The sequence below is a fragment of the Bombina bombina genome, chromosome 8 (genome assembly GCF_027579735.1).
Source record: "Bombina bombina isolate aBomBom1 chromosome 8, aBomBom1.pri, whole genome shotgun sequence".
Classification (NCBI taxonomy): domain Eukaryota; kingdom Metazoa; phylum Chordata; class Amphibia; order Anura; family Bombinatoridae; genus Bombina; species Bombina bombina.
In genome coordinates, this window is record NC_069506.1 from 278400662 (window position 1) to 278422902 (window position 22241).

General features: G+C 43.1%; 1 protein-coding gene across 4 annotated transcripts in view; it reads right to left on the minus strand.

The window, feature by feature from the left end:
* PCSK7 (proprotein convertase subtilisin/kexin type 7) overlaps positions 1-22241 on the minus strand; it is a 258498-nt gene that overhangs the window by 13794 nt on the left and 222463 nt on the right. For all 4 annotated transcript variants that reach the window (XM_053691395.1, XM_053691398.1, XM_053691397.1 and 1 more), the window contains exon 14: positions 12677-12770. In XM_053691395.1, coding sequence (XP_053547370.1) covers positions 12677-12770 — 94 coding nt within the window. The remainder of the gene's footprint in view (positions 1-12676; positions 12771-22241) is intronic.

The window sequence follows — 22241 nt, forward strand, 5'->3', positions numbered from 1 at the left end:
GGGCCTAATACCGCCCACAATTTGCAAGAAGTAGTCAATTGAAAAAAAGACTAAACCCCAGATAAGAAAAAAAATTCTTAAAAAATGTTTATTTTCCCCAAATATGAAACTGACAGTCTGCAGAAGGAAATACATGAACCTGACTCATGGCAAATATAAGTACAATACATATATTTAGAACTTTATATAAATGCATAAAGTGCCAAACCATAGCTGAGGTGTCTTAAGTAATAAAAAAACATACTTACCAAAAGACACCCATCCACATATAGCAGATAGCCAAACCAGTACTGAAACAGTTATCAGTAGAGGTAACGGTAAATTGAGAGTATATCGTCAATCTGAAAAGGGAGGTAGGAGATGAATTTCTACGACTGATAACAGAGAACCTATGAAATAGACCCCCGTTAGGGAAATCATTGTATTCAATAAGTGATACTCTCTTCACGTCCCTCTGACATTCGCTGTACTCTGAGAGCACCGGGCTTCAACAATGATGAGAAGCGCATATCAACGTAGAAATCTTAGCAAAAACTAACTTCACCACCTCCATAGGAGGCAAACTTTGTAAAAACTGAATTGTGGGTGTGGTGGGGGGTGTATTTATAGGCATTTTGAGGTTTGGGAAACTTTGCCCCTCCTGGTAGGATTGTATATCCCATACGTCACTAGCTCACAGACTCTTGCCAATTACATGAAAGAAAAAGAAGTTACGCTCCGGGCTAGATTCGTTAACAGCTTTTAACCCAAGCAAGAAAAACAGGCAAAGAGGGGACTGGGAGTATATCAGTTTGAAGATGAGGAACAGGAACAGAGAGGGCCCCCAGAGATAGGAACAATGAGGGCCCCCGAGGATAGGAACAGAGAGGGCCTCCGAGGAAAGGAACAGAGAGGGCCCCAAGGAAAGGAACAGAGAGGGCCCAGGAGGATAGGAACAGAGAGGGCCCCCGAAGATAGGAACAGAGAGGGCTCACGGGGATAGGAACAGAGAGGGCCCCCGGGGATAGGAACAGAGAGGGCCCCCGGGGATAGGAATAGAGAGGGCCCCTGGGGATAGGAACAGAGAGGGCCCCCGGGGATAGGAACAGAGAGGGCCCCCAGAGATAGGAACAGAGAGGGCCCCCAGAGATAGGAACAGAGAGGGCCCCCAGAGATAGGAACAGAGAGGGCCCCCAGAGATAGGAACAGAGAGGGCCCCCAGAGATAGGAACAGAGAGGGCCCCCGGGGATAAGAACAGAGAGGGCCCCCGGGACAGGAAGAGAGGGGGCCCCCGGGGATAAGAAAAAAGAGGGCCCCTGGGGACAGGAACAGAGAGGGCCCTGGAGGATAGGAACAGAGAGGGCCCCCGAGGATAGGAACAGATTGGGCCCCGGGGATAGGAACGTGAGAGAAAAAATCTTCTCACAGGAGGTCTTACTCTGAATCCTATTCGATACCCTTGAGAGACAATGCTCTGAATCCATTGATTTTGGACAGAATTTATCCAAATATCCTTAAAAAACCTAAATCTGCCCCCTACCAGCTGAGCTGGAATGAGGACCACACCTTCATGCGGACTTAGGGGCTGACTTTAGTTTCTTAAATGGCTTGGATTTATTCCAATTTGAGGAAGGCTTCCAATTGGAAACAGATTCCTTGGGGGAAGGATTGAGTTTTTGTTCCTTATTTTGACGAAAGGAACGAAAACGGTTAGAAGCCTTAGATTTACCCTTAGGTTTTTTTATCCTGAGGCAGAAAAACTCCCTTTCCCCCAGTGACAGTTGAAATAATAGAATCCAACTGAGAACCAAATAAATTATTACCTTGGAAAGAAAGAGATAGTAATCTAGATTTAGATGTAATATCAGCATTCCAAGATTTAAGCCACAAAGCTCTTCTAGCTAATATAGCTAAAGACATGGATTTAAAATCAATTTTGATAATATCAAAAATAGCATCACAAATAAAATGATTAGCATATTGCAGTAAGCGAATAATGCAAGATATGTCAGAATCCAATTCTTGTTACGCTAAATTCTCCAACCAGAAAGTTGATGCAGCCGCAACATCAGCCAAAGAAATTGCAGGTCTGACAAGATGACCTGAATATAAATAGGCTTTCCTTAGATATGATTCAAGCTTCCTACCTAAAGGATCCTTAAAGGAAGTGCTATCTTCCATAGGAATAGTGGTACGTTTAGCAAAAGTAGAAATAGCCCCATCAACTTAGGGGATTTTTTCCCAAAACTCTATAGAATTTGCTGGTAAAGGATACAATTTTTTAAACCTTGAAGAAGGAATAAAAGAAGTACCTGGCTTATTCCTTTCCTTAGAAATCATATCAGAAATAGCCTCAGGAATAGGAAAAAACTCTGGAGAAACCACAGGAGGTTTATTAGACTCAACATCAAGAGGACTGGTTACCTCAATAGCCAAAGTAATTAACACTTCTTTTAATAAAGAACGCATATACTCTATTTTAAATAAATAAGTAGATTTGTCAGTGTCAATGTCCGAGGAAGGATCTTCTGTATCAGATAGATCCTCATCAGAGGAGGATAAATTATTATGTTGTTGGTCATTTGAAATTTCATCAACTGTATGTGAAGTTTTAAAAGACCTTTTACGTTTATTAGAAGGTGGAAATGCAGACAAAGCCTTCTGGATAGAATCAGAAACAAATTCTTTAAAATTCATAGGTACTGTATATCATGTACATTAGAAGTTGAAGGAACTGCAACTGGCAATGTACTATTACTGATGGACACTCTATCTGCATGTAAAAGTTTATCATGACAACTATTACAAATGACATTCGGCGAAATAATTTCCACAATCTTACAACAAATGCACTTAGCTTTGGTAGAACCTATGTCAGGCAGCAATGTTCCAGCAGAAACTTCTGAGGCAGGATCAGATTGAGACATCTTGCAAAATGTAAAAGAAAAAACAACATATAAAGCAAAATTATCAATTTCCTTATATGACAGTTTCAGGAATGGGAAAAATGCAAATAGCATAGCCCTCTGATAGAGAAAAAGGCAAGAGGCAAACATCAATGGGGTATTAAAATAATGAAAAAGTTTGGCGCCAAGTATGACGCACAACGTAACTCAAAACTTTTTTGGCGCCAATAATAACCGGAAATGACACACTTGCGTCACTAATGACGCAACCGTGTGTAAGGCTTCAGCGTCAACTATGACGCCGGAAATGATGAAGTTGCGTCATAGACGTATTTTTCGCGCCCAAAATAATTCTCACCCCAAGAATGACGCAATAAAGTCTAGCATTTGGCGCACCCACGGGCCTAATACCGCCCACAATTTGCAAGAAGTAGTCAATTGAAAAAAAGACTAAACCCCAGATAAGAAAAAAAATTCGTAAAAAATGTTTATTTTCCCCAAATATGAAACTGACAGTCTGCAGAAGGAAATACATGAACCTGACTCATGGCAAATATAAGTACAATACATATATTTAGAACTTTATATAAATGCATAAAGTGCCAAACCATAGCTGAGGTGTCTTAAGTAATAAAAAAACATACTTACCAAAAGACACCCATCCACATATAGCAGATAGCCAAACCAGTACTGAAACAGTTATCAGTAGAGGTAACGGTAAATTGAGAGTATATCGTCAATCTGAAAAGGGAGGTAGGAGATGAATTTCTACGACTGATAACAGAGAACCTATGAAATAGACCCCCGTTAGGGAAATCATTGTATTCAATAAGTGATACTCTCTTCACGTCCCTCTGACATTCGCTGTACTCTGAGAGCACCGGGCTTCAACAATGATGAGAAGCGCATATCAACGTAGAAATCTTAGCAAAAACTAACTTCACCACCTCCATAGGAGGCAAACTTTGTAAAAACTGAATTGTGGGTGTGGTGGGGGGTGTATTTATAGGCATTTTGAGGTTTGGGAAACTTTGCCCCTCCTGGTAGGATTGTATATCCCATACGTCACTAGCTCACAGACTCTTGCCAATTACATGAAAGAAAAAGAAGTTACGCTCCGGGCTAGATTCGTTAACAGCTTTTAACCCAAGCAAGAAAAACAGGCAAAGAGGGGACTGGGAGTATATCAGTTTGAAGATGAGGAACAGGAACAGAGAGGGCCCCCAGAGATAGGAACAATGAGGGCCCCCGAGGATAGGAACAGAGAGGGCCCCAGAGGATAGGAACAGAGAGGGCCTCAGAGGAAAGGAACAGAGAGGGCCCCAAGGAAAGGAACAGAGAGGGCCCAGGAGGATAGGAACAGAGAGGGCCCCCGAAGATAGGAACAGAGAGGGCTCACGGGGATAGGAACAGAGAGGGCCCCCGGGGATAGGAACAGAGAGGGCCCCCGGGGATAGGAACAGAGAGGGCCCCCGGGGATAGGAACAGAGAGGGCCCCCGGGGATAGGAACAGAGAGGGCCCCCGGGGATAGGAACAGAGAGGGCCCCCGGGGATAGGAACAGAGAGGGCCCCCGGGGATAGGAACAGAGAGGGCCCCCGGGGATAGGAACAGAGAGGGCCCCCGGGGATAGGAACAGAGAGGGCCCCCAGAGATAGGAACAGAGAGGGCCCCCAGAGATAGGAACAGAGAGGGCCCCCAGAGATAGGAACAGAGAGGGCCCCCAGAGATAGGAACAGAGAGGGCCTCCGGGGATAAGAACAGAGAGGGCCCCCGGGACAGGAAGAGAGGGGGCCCCCGGGGATAAGAAAAAAGAGGGCCCCTGGGGACAGGAACAGAGAGGGCCCTGGAGGATAGGAACAGAGAGGGCCCCCGAGGATAGGAACAGATTGGGCCCCGGGGATAGGAACAGATTGGGCCCCGGGGATAGGAACGTGAGAGAAAAAATCTTCTCACAGGAGGTCTTACTCTGAATCCTATTCGATACCCTTGAGAGACAATGCTCTGAATCCATTGATTTTGGACAGAATTTATCCAAATATCCTTAAAAAACCTAAATCTGCCCCCTACCAGCTGAGCTGGAATGAGGACCACACCTTCATGCGGACTTAGGGGCTGACTTTAGTTTCTTAAATGGCATGGATTTATTCCAATTTGAAGAAGGCTTCCAATTGGAAACAGATTCCTTGGGGGAAGGATTGAGTTTTTGTTCCTTATTTTGACGAAAGGAACGAAAACGGTTAGAAGCCTTAGATTTACCCTTAGGTTTTTTTATCCTGAGGCAGAAAAACTCCCTTTCCCCCAGTGACAGTTGAAATAATAGAATCCAACTGAGAACCAAATAAATTATTACCTTGGAAAGAAAGAGATAGTAATCTAGATTTAGATGTAATATCAGCATTCCAAGATTTAAGCCACAAAGCTCTTCTAGCTAATATAGCTAAAGACATGGATTTAAAATCAATTTTGATAATATCAAAAATAGCATCACAAATAAAATGATTAGCATATTGCAGTAAGCGAATAATGCAAGATATGTCAGAATCCAATTCTTGTTACGCTAAATTCTCCAACCAGAAAGTTGATGCAGCCGCAACATCAGCCAAAGAAATTGCAGGTCTGACAAGATGACCTGAATATAAATAGGCTTTCCTTAGATATGATTCAAGCTTCCTACCTAAAGGATCCTTAAAGGAAGTGCTATCTTCCATAGGAATAGTGGTACGTTTAGCAAAAGTAGAAATAGCCCCATCAACTTAGGGGATTTTTCCCCAAAACTCTATAGAATTTGCTGGTAAAGGATACAATTTTTTAAACCTTGAAGAAGGAATAAAAGAAGTACCTGGCTTATTCCTTTCCTTAGAAATCATATCAGAAATAGCCTCAGGAATAGGAAAAAACCCTGGAGAAACCACAGGAGGTTTATTAGACTCAACATCAAGAGGACTGGTTACCTCAATAGCCAAAGTAATTAACACTTCTTTTAATAAAGAACGCATATACTCTATTTTAAATAAATAAGTAGATTTGTCAGTGTCAATGTCTGAGGAAGGATCTTCTGTATCAGATAGATCCTCATCAGAGGAGGATAAATTATTATGTTGTTGGTCATTTGAAATTTCATCAACTGTATGTGAAGTTTTAAAAGACCTTTTACGTTTATTAGAAGGTGGAAATGCAGACAAAGCCTTCTGGATAGAATCAGAAACAAATTCTTTAAAATTCATAGGTACTGTATATCATGTACATTAGAAGTTGAAGGAACTGCAACTGGCAATGTACTATTACTGATGGACACTCTATCTGCATGTAAAAGTTTATCATGACAACTATTACAAATGAAATTCGGCGAAATAATTTCCACAATCTTACAACAAATGCACTTAGCTTTGGTAGAACCTATGTCAGGCAGCAATGTTCCAGCAGAAACTTCTGAGGCAGGATCAGATTGAGACATCTTGCAAAATGTAAAAGAAAAAACAACATATAAAGCAAAATTATCAATTTCCTTATATGACAGTTTCAGGAATGGGAAAAATGCAAATAGCATAGCCCTCTGATAGAGAAAAAGGCAAGAGGCAAACATCAATGGGGTATTAAAATAATGAAAAAGTTTGGCGCCAAGTATGACGCACAACGTAACTCAAAACTTTTTTGGCGCCAATAATAACCGGAAATGACACACTTGCGTCACTAATGACGCAACCGTGTGTAAGGCTTCAGCGTCAACTATGATGCCGGAAATGATGAAGTTGCGTCATAGACGTATTTTTCGCGCCCAAAATAATTCTCACCCCAAGAATGACGCAATAAAGTCTAGCATTTGGCGCACCCACGGGCCTAATACCGCCCACAATTTGCAAGAAGTAGTCAATTGAAAAAAAGACTAAACCCCAGATAAGAAAAAAAATTCTTAAAAAATGTTTATTTTCCCCAAATATGAAACTGACAGTCTGCAGAAGGAAATACATGAACCTGACTCATGGCAAATATAAGTACAATACATATATTTAGAACTTTATATAAATGCATAAAGTGCCAAACCATAGCTGAGGTGTCTTAAGTAATAAAAAAACATACTTACCAAAAGACACCCATCCACATATAGCAGATAGCCAAACCAGTACTGAAACAGTTATCAGTAGAGGTAACGGTAAATTGAGAGTATATCGTCAATCTGAAAGGGGAGGTAGGAGATGAATTTCTACGACTGATAACAGAGAACCTATGAAATAGACCCCCGTTAGGGAAATCATTGTATTCAATAAGTGATACTCTCTTCACGTCCCTCTGACATTCGCTGTACTCTGAGAGCACCGGGCTTCAACAATGATGAGAAGCGCATATCAACGTAGAAATCTTAGCAAAAACTAACTTCACCACCTCCATAGGAGGCAAACTTTGTAAAAACTGAATTGTGGGTGTGGTGGGGGGTGTATTTATAGGCATTTTGAGGTTTGGGAAACTTTGCCCCTCCTGGTAGGATTGTATATCCCATACGTCACTAGCTCACAGACTCTTGCCAATTACATGAAAGAAAAAGAAGTTACGCTCCGGGCTAGATTCGTTAACAGCTTTTAACCCAAGCAAGAAAAACAGGCAAAGAGGGGACTGGGAGTATATCAGTTTGAAGATGAGGAACAGGAACAGAGAGGGCCCCCAGAGATAGGAACAATGAGGGCCCCCGAGGATAGGAACAGAGAGGGCCCCAGAGGATAGGAACAGAGAGGGCCTCAGAGGAAAGGAACAGAGAGGGCCCCAAGGAAAGGAACAGAGAGGGCCCAGGAGGATAGGAACAGAGAGGGCCCCCGAAGATAGGAACAGAGAGGGCTCACGGGGATAGGAACAGAGAGGGCCCCCGGGGATAGGAACAGAGAGGGCCCCCGGGGATAGGAACAGAGAGGGCCCCCGGGGATAGGAACAGAGAGGGCCCCCGGGGATAGGAACAGAGAGGGCCCCCGGGGATAGGAACAGAGAGGGCCCCCAGAGATAGGAACAGAGAGGGCCCCCAGAGATAGGAACAGAGAGGGCCCCCAGAGATAGGAACAGAGAGGGCCCCCAGAGATAGGAACAGAGAGGGCCTCTGGGGATAAGAACAGAGAGGGCCCCCGGGACAGGAAGAGAGGGGGCCCCCGGGGATAAGAAAAAAGAGGGCCCCTGGGGACAGGAACAGAGAGGGCCCTGGAGGATAGGAACAGAGAGGGCCCCCGAGGATAGGAACAGATTGGGCCCCGGGGATAGGAACGTGAGAGAAAAAATCTTCTCACAGGAGGTCTTACTCTGAATCCTATTCGATACCCTTGAGAGACAATGCTCTGAATCCATTGATTTTGGACAGAATTTATCCAAATATCCTTAAAAAACCTAAATCTGCCCCCTACCAGCTGAGCTGGAATGAGGACCACACCTTCATGCGGACTTAGGGGCTGACTTTAGTTTCTTAAATGGCATGGATTTATTCCAATTTGAGGAAGGCTTCCAATTGGAAACAGATTCCTTGGGGGAAGGATTGAGTTTTTGTTCCTTATTTTGACGAAAGGAACGAAAACGGTTAGAAGCCTTAGATTTACCCTTAGGTTTTTTTATCCTGAGGCAGAAAAACTCCCTTTCCCCCAGTGACAGTTGAAATAATAGAATCCAACTGAGAACCAAATAAATTATTACCTTGGAAAGAAAGAGATAGTAATCTAGATTTAGATGTAATATCAGCATTCCAAGATTTAAGCCACAAAGCTCTTCTAGCTAATATAGCTAAGACATGGATTTAAAATCAATTTTGATAATATCAAAAATAGCATCACAAATAAAATGATTAGCATATTGCAGTAAGCGAATAATGCAAGATATGTCAGAATCCAATTCTTGTTACGCTAAATTCTCCAACCAGAAAGTTGATGCAGCCGCAACATCAGCCAAAGAAATTGCAGGTCTGACAAGATGACCTGAATATAAATAGGCTTTCCTTAGATATGATTCAAGCTTCCTACCTAAAGGATCCTTAAAGGAAGTGCTATCTTCCATAGGAATAGTGGTACGTTTAGCAAAAGTAGAAATAGCCCCATCAACTTAGGGGATTTTTTCCCAAAACTCTATAGAATTTGCTGGTAAAGGATACAATTTTTTAAACCTTGAAGAAGGAATAAAAGAAGTACCTGGCTTATTCCTTTCCTTAGAAATCATATCAGAAATAGCCTCAGGAATAGGAAAAAACCCTGGAGAAACCACAGGAGGTTTATTAGACTCAACATCAAGAGGACTGGTTACCTCAATAGCCAAAGTAATTAACACTTCTTTTAATAAAGAACGCATATACTCTATTTTAAATAAATAAGTAGATTTGTCAGTGTCAATGTCTGAGGAAGGATCTTCTGTATCAGATAGATCCTCATCAGAGGAGGATAAATTATTATGTTGTTGGTCATTTGAAATTTCATCAACTGTATGTGAAGTTTTAAAAGACCTTTTACGTTTATTAGAAGGTGGAAATGCAGACAAAGCCTTCTGGATAGAATCAGAAACAAATTCTTTAAAATTCATAGGTACTGTATATCATGTACATTAGAAGTTGAAGGAACTGCAACTGGCAATGTACTATTACTGATGGACACTCTATCTGCATGTAAAAGTTTATCATGACAACTATTACAAATGACATTCGGCGAAATAATTTCCACAATCTTACAACAAATGCACTTAGCTTTGGTAGAACCTATGTCAGGCAGCAATGTTCCAGCAGAAACTTCTGAGGCAGGATCAGATTGAGACATCTTGCAAAATGTAAAAGAAAAAACAACATATAAAGCAAAATTATCAATTTCCTTATATGACAGTTTCAGGAATGGGAAAAATGCAAATAGCATAGCCCTCTGATAGAGAAAAAGGCAAGAGGCAAACATCAATGGGGTATTAAAATAATGAAAAAGTTTGGCGCCAAGTATGACGCACAACGTAACTCAAAACTTTTTTGGCGCCAATAATAACCGGAAATGACACACTTGCGTCACTAATGACGCAACCGTGTGTAAGGCTTCAGCGTCAACTATGACGCCGGAAATGATGAAGTTGCGTCATAGACGTATTTTTCGCGCCCAAAATAATTCTCACCCCAAGAATGACGCAATAAAGTCTAGCATTTGGCGCACCCACGGGCCTAATACTGCCCACAATTTGCAAGAAGTAGTCAATTGAAAAAAAGACTAAACCCCAGATAAGAAAAAAAATTCTTAAAAAATGTTTATTTTCCCCAAATATGAAACTGATAGTCTGCAGAAGGAAATACATGAACCTGACTCATGGCAAATATAAGTACAATACATATATTTAGAACTTTATATAAATGCATAAAGTGCCAAACCATAGCTGAGGTGTCTTAAGTAATAAAAAAACATACTTACCAAAAGACACCCATCCACATATAGCAGATAGCCAAACCAGTACTGAAACAGTTATCAGTAGAGGTAACGGTAAATTGAGAGTATATCGTCAATCTGAAAAGGGAGGTAGGAGATGAATTTCTACGACTGATAACAGAGAACCTATGAAATAGACCCCCGTTAGGGAAATCATTGTATTCAATAAGTGATACTCTCTTCACGTCCCTCTGACATTCGCTGTACTCTGAGAGCACCGGGCTTCAACAATGATGAGAAGCGCATATCAACGTAGAAATCTTAGCAAAAACTAACTTCACCACCTCCATAGGAGGCAAACTTTGTAAAAACCGAATTGTGGGTGTGGTGGGGGGTGTATTTATAGGCATTTTGAGGTTTGGGAAACTTTGCCCCTCCTGGTAGGATTGTATATCCCATACGTCACTAGCTCACAGACTCTTGCCAATTACATGAAAGAAAAAGAAGTTACGCTCCGGGCTAGATTCGTTAACAGCTTTTAACCCAAGCAAGAAAAACAGGCAAAGAGGGGACTGGGAGTATATCAGTTTGAAGATGAGGAACAGGAACAGAGAGGGCCCCCAGAGATAGGAACAATGAGGGCCCCCGAGGATAGGAACAGAGAGGGCCCCCGAGGATAGGAACAGAGAGGGCCTCCGAGGAAAGGAACAGAGAGGGCCCCAAGGAAAGGAACAGAGAGGGCCCAGGAGGATAGGAACAGAGAGGGCCCCCGAAGATAGGAACAGAGAGGGCTCACGGGGATAGGAACAGAGAGGGCCCCCGGGGATAGGAACAGAGAGGGCCCCCGGGGATAGGAACAGAGAGGGCCCCCGGGGATAGGAACAGAGAGGGCCCCCGGGGATAGGAACAGAGAGGGCCCCCGGGGATAGGAACAGAGAGGGCCCCCAGAGATAGGAACAGAGAGGGCCCCCAGAGATAGGAACAGAGAGGGCCCCCAGAGATAGGAACAGAGAGGGCCCCCGGGGATAAGAACAGAGAGGGCCCCCGGGACAGGAAGAGAGGGGGCCCCGGGGATAAGAAAAAAGAGGGCCCCTGGGGACAGGAACAGAGAGGGCCCTGGAGGATAGGAACAGAGAGGGCCCCCGAGGATAGGAACAGATTGGGCCCCGGGGATAGGAACAGAGAGGGCCCCCAGGGATAGGAACAGAGAGGGCCCCCAGGCATTAATTTCATGGGACATTATAATCCTTTAGTAAGGATTGTTTGGGGCAGTTTGAAGGCACTTTCTGTATGTGAAAAGAGACTATAGGGTTAACAGCCTTCCTTATAGGTTTGGGAGGGCCTCTAACCTTACGGCTATATGATTTTAAATTTCATAACATTTCATGTGGGGAATGTTTTAAATGGTTACTCCGTTTTTCACTTCAGAGTATGAAACGCGCTTTTTTTTTATTCTTCAACAGATTGGGCCCCTGGGGATAGGAACAAATTGGGTCCCTGGGGATAGAAACAGATTGGGTCCCTGGGGATAGAAACAGATTGGGTCCCTGGGGATAGAAACAGATTGGGCCCCTGGGGGATAGAAACAGATTGGGCCCCTGGGGATAGAAACAGATTGGGCCCCTGGGGATAGAAACAGATTGGGGGATAGAAACAGATTGGGCCCCTGGGGATAGAAACAGATTGGGCCCCTGGGGATAGAAACAGATTGGGCCCCTGGGGATAGAAACAGATTGGGCCCCTGGGCAGAGGAACAGATTGGGCCCCTGGGCAGAGGAACAGATTGGGCCCCTGGGCAGAGGAACAGATTGGGCCCCTGGGCAGAGGAACAGATTGGGCCCCTGGGCAGAGGAACAGATTGGGCCCCTGGGCATAAGAACAGATTGGGCCCCTGGGCATAAGAACAGATTGGGCCCCTGGGCATAAGAACAGATTGGGCCCCTGGGAATAAGAACAGATTGGGCCACTAGGCATAGGAACAGATTGGATCCCTAGGCATAGGAACAGATTGGGCCCCTGGGCATAGGAACAGATTGGGCCCCTGGGCATAGGAACAGATTGGGCCCCTGGGCATAAGAACAGATTGGGCCCCTGTGCATAGGAACAGATTGGACCCCTAGGCATAGGAACAGATTGGGCCCCTGGGCATAGGAACAGATTGGGCCCCTGGGCATAGGAACAGATTGGGCCCCTGGGCATAGGAACAGATTGGGCCCCTAGGCATAGGAACAGATTGGGCCCCTAGGCATAGGAACAGATTGGGCCCCTGGGCATAGGAACAGATTGGGCCCCTGGGCATAGGAACAGATTGGGCCCCTGGGCATAGGAACAGATTGGCATAGGAACAGATTGGGCCCCTGGGCATAGGAACAGATTGGGCCCCTGGGCATAGGATCACACAATAGAGGCACAAAGTAAAGCAGAGACATTGTGCTCCCTCACCTCCTCCTCTCTGCAACGTCCTCTAGTCCCCAGGCTGAGCCATAAAGCGTCAGCTGCCAGTGCTGGAGCAGCCCCTGCTGGAGAGAGTCATCTCCTGTGGGTGATACAGGTAACATTTAAAAAGAGGGTAGCTATGCCCATATGCGTGTGACAGTGTGTGTATGACAGTGTGTGTGCGTGAGAGACAGTGTGTGTGTATGTGTGTGAGACAGTGTGTGTGTATGTGTGTGAGTGAGACAGTGTGTGTGTGAGTGAGACAGTGTGTGTGTGAGTGAGACAGTGTGTGTGTGAGTGAGACATTGTGTGTGTGAGACATTGTGTGTGTGAGTGAGTGTGTGTGTGAGACAGTGTGTGTGTGAGACAGTGTGTGTGTGTGTGAGAGACAGTGTGTGTGTGAGTGAGACAGTGTGTGTGTGAGTGAGACAGTGTGTGTGTGAGTGAGACAGTGTGTGTGTGAGTGAGACATTGTGTGTGTGAGACATTGTGTGTGTGAGTGAGTGTGTGTGTGAGACAGTGTGTGTGTGTGAGAGACAGTGTGTGTGTGTGAGACAGTGTGTGTGTGTGTGAGACAGTGTGTGTGTGTGAGACAGTGTGTGTGTGTGTGAGACAGTGTGTGTGTGTGAGAGAGAGAGAGAGAGAGAGACAGTGTGTGTGTGTGTGTGAGAGACAGTGTGTGTGTGTGTGTTAGACAGTGTGTGTGTGAGACAGTGTGTGTGTGTGTGTGAGAGACAGTGTGTGTGTGAGAGACAGTGTGTGTGTGTGTGAGAGAGAGAGAGAGAGACAGTGTGTGTGTGTGTGAGAGAGAGAGACACAGTGTGTGAGAGACAGTGTGTGTGTGTGTGTTTGTGAGTGACAGTGTGTGTATGTGTGCGTGACAGTGTGTGTGCGTGACAATGTGTGTGTGACAGTGTGTGCGTGACAATGTGTGTGTGACAGTGTGTGCGTGACAGTGTGTGCGTGACAGTGTGTGCGTGACAGAGTGTGCGTGACAGAGTGTGCGTGACAGAGTGTGCGTGACAGTGTGTGCGTGACAGAGTGTGCGTGACAGAGTGTGCGTGAGACAGAGCGCCCGTGAGACAGAGCGCCCGTGAGACAGAGCGCCCGTGAGACAGAGCGCCCGTGAGACAGAGCGCCCGTGAGACAGAGCGCCCGTGAGACAGAGCGCCCGTGAGACAGAGCGCCCGTGAGACAGAGCACCCGTTAGACAGAGCACCCGTTAGACAGAGCACCCGTTAGACAGAGCGCGTATGTGTGTGCCAGTGTGAGTGTGTGCGTGACAGAGTGTGCGTGACAGAGTGTGCGTGACAGAGTGTGCGTGACAGAGTGTGCGTGACACAGTGTGCGTGACACAGTGTGCGTGACACAGTGTGCGTGACACAGTGTGCGTGTGGCAGTAGTGAGCGTGAGACAGTGAGCGCGTGAGAGTGTGCGTGTGGGACAATGTGTGTATGTGTGACAGTGTGTGTGAGACTGTGTGCGCGGGACTATGTGTGTGTGGCAGTATGCGTGTATATATGTATGTATATATGTGCGTGTTTGTATACGTATGTATGTATATGTATATGTATATATATGTATATACAGTTATAAATAATTTCCCAAACTTGATTTTTTCCACAGGAGTCTGAAGACGGGGGTCACTCCCTGAAAACGTTAACTCACCTTTAATAATTGTTTTGTAACACGCGGCTGCATCTCTTGGGCCCTATTTTTATATATATATATATATATATATATATATATATATATATATATATATATATATATATATATATATGTATATATATATATATATATATATATATATATATACACACATACATACATATATATATAAATAATAGGGCCCAAGATATATATATATATATATATAGTCCCACAGGGAATTGCACACCGTGTCAACAACAAGATATCTGCCAGGGTGCAATGTCAGAGCAAATATCCAAACTTTCAAAAAAGACAGCACTCACTGGTCTTAAAAAAGTAAAAATTTACTTTTAATCATTTAAAGGGTTAAAAATAGGGGCTTAACATGACGTTTCGATGCCTTACTGGCATCTTTATCAAATGTCCCAAGTGTAAAGAGAGTTGCTCCAGAGAAGGCACATCAGCTATGTCACTGGGACATCACATAGCTGATGTGCCTTCTCTGGAGCAACTCTATTTACACTTGGGACATTTGCTAAAGATGCCAGTAAGGCATCGAAACGTCATGTTAAGCCCCTATTTTTAACCCTTTAAATGATTAAAAGTTAATTTTTACTTTTTTAAAACCAGTGAGTGCTGTCTTTTTTGAAAGTTTATATACTTTTATATATATATATATATATATATATATATATATATATATATATATAAATAAATAAGATTTCTTAGTGGTCCCATTTATTTCCTAAGACATTGAGAGTCCACAACGTCATTCCAATTACTAGTCGGATATTCACTCCTGGCTAGCAGTAGGAGGCAAAGAGCACCCCAGCAAAGCTGTTAAGTGTCACTTCCCTTACCCATAACCCCCAGTCATTCTCTTTGCCTCTGTCAAAGTAGGACTTGAAGTTGGTGTCTGAAGATATTTATTCTTTTTTCGGGTACTTTTCCCTGCAAGCAAGGATTTGGGTTTTGCTGTGTCCACGTCAATCTTTTGAGTAAGAGTAGAGGTGGCTTTTAAGCAATTAGAAAGTGGCGAGGCAGTCCTTGCTTTGTTTTCTAACATATTTGCTGCGTAAGGCAAGAAGAATAGACCTAAGGGACATCAGAGTTCTAATTTTCATTCCTTTCGTAACTTCAAAGGTCAAAAGTCTTCCTCTCCCTCCTCCATGTAGGAGCAGCCCAAGCCCTATTGATGATCCAATCAGACTTAAAATAAGAGGAAGCAATCAAAAAAGCCCTCATCTGAGACTAAGTCAGCAAGAAGGATCTGCCCCCGGTCTGGGATTGGTTCAAGTGGGGGGCAGACTTTCCTCGTTTTGTTAAGCGTGTATATGAGATGTCCCAGATCCTTAGGCTGTGGACATAGTATCTCAGGGTTACAAAATAGAATTCAAATCTTGTCCTCCCAGGGGCAGATTTCTTCTCTCAAAGTTTTCTGCGGATCAGGTAAAAAGAGAGACATTCTTAAGCTGCGTTCAGGACCTTTCCTCCCTGGGAGTGATTGTTCCAGTTTCAGTAAGGGAACAGGGTCTAGGATTCTATTCAAATCTGTTTGTGGTTCCCATTTTAGACCTAAAGTGACCCATTTTAGACCTAAAGTGTCTCAAGTTTTTCAGGGTACTGTCCTTCAAAATGGAAACCATTCGTTGTATTCTTCCTTTGGTCCAAGAGAGTCAGTTCATGACAACCACAGACCTGAAGGACATGTATCTTTATGTTCCCATCCACAGGGATCATCTCCAGTTCCTGAGATTCGCTTTTCTAGACAAGCAGTTTCAGTTTGTTGCTCTTCCGTTGCTCTTCCGAATCAGTGAATTGCGGTGGGGCCTTACCTGGACGACATATTGTTTCAAACGCCATCTTTTCAACAAGCAAACTCTTATACAGAGATCTTGTTGTCTTTTCTACATTCCCATGGATGGAAACTGAATCTGGAGAAGAGTTCCCTTGTTCCAGCTACAAGGGTGTGTTTCTTAGAGACTATCATAGATTCCCTATCTATGAAGATTTTTCTGACAGAGGTCAGAAAATCCAAACTTCACTCTTCTTGCCTCTCGTTACAGTCTACTGTTCGGCCATCAATGGCTCAATGCATGGAGGTAATTGGTCTGATGGTCGCTTCCATGGACATCATTCCCTTTGCTTGATTCCATTTGAGAGCTCTGCAGTTATGTATGCTCAGACAATGGAATGGAGACCATTCAGATCTGTCTTAGAGGATAGTTCTGGAAAAATTGACAAGAGACTCACTCTCGTTCCTTGGACATGAAGGAGGTGGCTCGGATTATTCAGTGGGCAGCAGCTCACAATTGTCTTCTATCTGCAATCCCCATTCCAAGAGTGGACAACTGGGAGGCGGATTTTCTGAGCAGACAGACTTTACATCCCGGGATTGGGCTCTCCATCTGGAGGTGTTCTCCAGGTTAACCCTCAAGTGGGGGGTACCGGAGTGGTATCTGATGGCGTCTCATCAAAATGCCAAGCTTCCAAGGTACAGTACAAGGTCAGGAGATCCTCAGGCTGTCCTGATAGATGCTCTGGCGGATCCTTGGGATTTTGGTCTAGCATACCTGTTTCCTCAGTTTGCGCTCCTTCATCGAATCATTGCTCGTATCAAACAGGAGAGAGCATCTGTAATTCTAATAACTCCTGCATGGCCTCGCAGGATCTGGTTTGCAGACCTAGTGAAGATGTCATCCCTTCCTCCTTAGAGGTTACCTCTGAGGAAAGACCTTCTAATTCAGGGTCCTTTCCTCCATCAAATCTCGATTCTCTGAAGCTGACTGCATGGAGATTGAACGCTTTGACTCCGAAAACCCACGCTTAGCCAGAGCTGTCATTGATACCATGCTTCAGGCTCGCAAGCCTGTTACCCATAAAATTTACCATAAAGTATGGCGTAAATAACTTTATTGGTGTGAATCGAAGGGCTACTCTTGGAGTAGGGTCAGGATTCCTAGTATTTTGTCTTTTCTCAAGGATGGTCTGCAGAAAGGGTTGTCAGTCAGTTCCCTGAAAGGTCAGATGTCTGCATTATCTATTCTTTTACAATCAATCTTTTTTTATCAATCCCTGGTCAGAATCTGGCCTAGGTTTAAACCTGTTGTTCCTCCTTGGAGCCTTAACCTAGTTCTTAGAGTTTTGCAGCAGGCTCCGTTTGAGCCAATGCATTCCATAGATAATAAGCTATTATCTTGGAAGGTTTAGTTTCTTATCGCAATTTTTTCTGCTTGAAGAGTTTCTGAATTCTCGGCTTTGCAGTGCGATTTGGCTTACCTAATTTTTCATGGGGATAAGGCGGTCCTTCATACTAAATTGGGGTTTCTCCCTAAGGTGGTTTCGGATAGAAATAATCAGGAAATTGTTGTTCCTTCTCTCTGTCCTATTCCTTCTTCTCTTAAGGAACGTCTGTTGCATAACTTGGATGTTGTGCGTGCTCTTAAATTTTACCCACAGACTACAAAGGATTTTTGCCAGTCTTCTGCCCTGTTTGTTTGTTTCTGTGGAAAGTGTATGGGTCAGAAGGCTACTTCAACTTCTCTTTCCCTATGGTTGAGAAGTATTCATTTTGCTTATGAGACTGCTCGACAGCAGCCTCCTGAGAGAATTACAGCTCAGTCCACTAGGGCTGTCTCCTCTTCTTGGGCTTTCAAAAATGAAGCTTCTGTGGAACAGATTTGCAAGGCGACAACATGGTCCTCTCTGCATACTTGGTGCCTTCTGTTTAGGTCTTCCTGTCTTGTTCTCCCTCTCTGTTCATTCCGTGTCCTCTAGCTTGGGTATTGGTTCCCACTAGTAATTGGAATGGCGTTGTGGACTCTCCATGTCTTAGGAAAGAAAATAAAATGTATGCTTACCTGATAAATTTCTTTCTTTCCGGGCATGGAGAGTCCACGGCCCCACCCTTTAGATTAAACAGTAATTTTTTACTAAACCTCAGGCACCTCTACACCTTTGTGTTATCTTCTTTTTCCATTTCCCTTTTGGCTGAATGACTGGGGGTTATGGGTAAGGGAAGTGACACTTAACAGCTTTGCTGGGGTGCTCTTTGCATCCTCCTGCTGGCCAGGAGTGAATATCACACTAGTAATTGGAATGACGTCGTGGACTCTCCATGTCCGGAAAGAAAGAAATTTATCAGGTAAGCAAACATTTTATTTTTTTGACTTCATATTTTTTCTTTGCGGAATGTGTAAAATTTTAATTTCATGATACACGCTGTATTACACTTTCTATACACTCAAAAGAAGATGAAGCTCTAAAAGCGCTTGAGAAAAGCTCCTCCAGGTGTTGCAAATCTCTTGCACACCACTATTTAAGCACACCTCTGCCAGATCTCTATACAGGTGGCCCTCAGTTTATGCCTGTTCAATTTGCCCCGTTTCAGAATAACAATCCTTTTTTTCAGTCATGTGACTGCTATTGAAATGCATTGAAAAGCAGTGCACTAATTAAAATAGCCATTAGATGGAGCTGACCGCTTGTGTTGCAGCAAAGTTATGCAATCTTAGCAGACTTAAATCAATCTGTGTACACAGAACAGACCTTTGCTATCGAACAACAAGATCTAGCAGCCACTTCCCTATTATATTCCAGCCCAGCTGCTTGAGGTGAGGGTGCCTAACTGCCTATTAATCACTCCAGATTGAAATGCATATACTAGGTGCAGGCCCAATATTACCTAACATGCTAACAATGCAGAGAACTGCTTGCAGAAAAATGCAAGTAAAAAAAATGTTTTTGTTCATTAAACTTAGTTTGATGATACAGTCTGTTGTGTGATTATTTAATTAGGTTTATAATGCTGTTTAGCATTTAATGTCTTCATTTCAAAGCTTTACAAATAATGTATTAAGTGTTACTTATGTCAAGTGTTACTTATGTATAGGGGCCTGGAACCTAACCCCCTAACTTCCAATATAAACTGGGTTTCAATTTACAACGGTTTCGATTTACAACCATTCCTTCTGGAACCTAACCCCGGCGTAAACTGAAGACTACCTGTATATGCCTTTATCAAACAGTGCTCCTTAAATGAATATAATAAACCTGAATAACCTTTCACTTAAACAACAGTATATACCATTTTTTTTATAACTGCATGTAATAAACACTACTAATAAGAAGAATATGCACAGATACAGATCTAAAAACCCAGTATAAAAACGGCTTAGAATCTCCCAGTTTAGCACTGTTAATAAGGTTTGGCTGGGACACCCAGTAAAAGGGGCTGGGAAAACAATAAGAGCAGAAACTCCCCCCCTCTTCCCCTTCCTTGCATATGAAAAGACAGATAAACACAAAAAAGAGAGAGAAGAGAAGAGAGAGAAGAGAGAGAAGAGATAGAGAAGAAGAGAAGAGAGAGAAGAGAAAAGAGAGAGAAGTTCTCTGTCCCTTCTCCCTATGTATTTTTGCTGTACATCTGACAGTGTGGGGCTTGCTTAGGAGTCTGAAAATCAACACAATGTTCTTAAATGCAAAATGCAAAAGAAGAGAGAGAAAGAGAGGAAAGAGAGAAAAGAAAAGAGAGAAACGAAGAGAGAATAGAGAGAAAAGAAAGAAAGAGAGAGAAAAGAAAAAGGGGCCTAGTTATCAAGCCGTCAACCTCAAATACGCTGGAATTCCGCAGCGTATTTGTGGCGAGGCTGATTCGCCTTAGTTATCAAGCCCTAGATACCGGCAAAAGTAGAATTTTGTGACGTAAGCTTCGATCCGCCGGACTCAGTCCGACACAGATTGATTCTTACGTCACTCCAGATGTGTGGCACTATCTGACTACTTTTGCTAGTTATCAAAAAACTAGCAGGTATGCTCGGCACTTTTCCGGCCCAGCGTACCTGGTTTTCAAACCGCCGCCCTAGAGGCGGCGGATCCCATAGGAATCAATGGGAGTCTGACCATAGCGAAAAGTTCATGTTCGCTGCTGCCAGACATCCCATTGATTCCTATGGAAGCTGTCTACACCTAACACCCTAACATGTACCCCGAGTCTAAACACCCCTAATCTGTCCCCCCTACACTGCCGCAACTAAATAAAGTTATTACCCCCTAAACCGCCGCTCCCGGAGCCCACCGCAAACTATACTAAATATGTTAACCCCTAAACCGCCGCTCCCCCCCGCCGCAACTATAATAATTATATTAACCCCTAAACCGCCGCTCCCAGACCCCGCCGCAACTATAATATATGTATTAACCCCTAAACCGCCGCTCCCGGACCCCACCGCCACCTACATTATACCTATTAACCCCTATCCTGCCCCCCTATACCGCCGCCCTCTATAATAAAGTTATTAACCCCTATCCTGCGGATCCCGGACCTCGGCGCAGCTAAATAGTTTAACCCCTAAACCGCCGCTCCCGGACCCCGCCGCAACCTATATTAAACTTATTAACCCCTAATCTGCCCCCCCCTACACTGTCGCCACCTATAATAAGTTTATTAACCCCTATCCTGCCCCCCCTACACCGCCGCCACTGTAATAAAATTATTAACCCCTAAACCTAAGTCTAACACTAACCCTAACACCCCCTAACTTAAATATTAATTAAATAAATCTAAATAATATTTCTCTTATTAAATAAATTAATCCTATTTAAAACTAAATACTTACCTTTAAAATAAACCCTAAGATAGCTACAATATAAATAATAATTATATTGTAGCTATCTTAGGATTTATTTTTATTTTACAGGCATCTTTCAATTTATTTTAACTAGGTACAATAGCTATTAAATAGTTATTAACTATTTAATAGCTACCTAGCTAAAATAAAGAGAAATTTACCTGTAAAATAAAAAACTAACCTAAGTTACAATTACACCTAACACTACACTAAACTTTAATAAATTATTCCTATTTAAAACTAAATACTTACCTGTAAAATAAACCCTAAGATAGCTACAATATAATTAATAATTACATTGTAGCTATTTTAGGATTTATATTTATTTTACAGGTAACTTTGTATTTATTTTAGCTAGTTAGAATAGTTATTAAATAGTTATTAACTATTTAATAACTACCTAGCTAAAAGAAATACAAAATTACTGTAAAATAAATCCTAACCTAAGTTACAATTAAAACTAACACTACACTATCATTAAATTAATTAAATAAATTAGTTACAACTAACTACAATTAAATTAAATTAAATAAACTAAAGTACAAAAAATAAAAAAAATAATAAACTAACTAAAGTACAAAAAAAAAATAAGTTACAAACATTTAAAAAATATTACAACAATTTTAAGCTACTTACACCTAATCTAAGCCCCCTAATAAAATAACAAAGCCCCCCAAAATAAAAAAATGCCCTACCCTATTCTAAATTAAAAAGTTACCAGCTCTTTTACCTTACCAGCCCTTAAAAGGGCCTTTTGCGGGGAATGCCCCAAAGAATTCTGCTCTTTTGCCTGTAAAAAAAAAAAATACAACCCCCCCAACATTAAAACACTACCCCCCTGAAGATCATCCTACCTTGAGTCGTCTTCAGCCAGCCGACCCACCGATGGAACCAAAGAGGAGATCCGGAGCGGCAGAAGTCATCATCCAGGCGGCGCTGAAGAAGTCTTCCATCCGATGAAGTCATCATCCAGGTGGCGCTGAAGAAGTCTTCCATCCGATAGAAATCTTCATCCAGGCGACGTCTTCAATCTTCATCCATCCGGAGCGGAGCCATCTTCAGACGAGCCGACGCGGAGCCATCCTCTTCTTCCCGACGACTAACGACGAATGGATATTCCTTTAAGGGACGTCATCCAAGATGGCGTCTCTTCAATTCCGATTGGCTGATAGGATTCTATCAGCCAATCGGAATTAAGGTAGGAAAAATCTGATTGGCTGATTGAATCAGCCAATCAGATTGAAGTTCAATCCGATTGGCTGATCCAATCAGCCAATCAGATTGAGCTC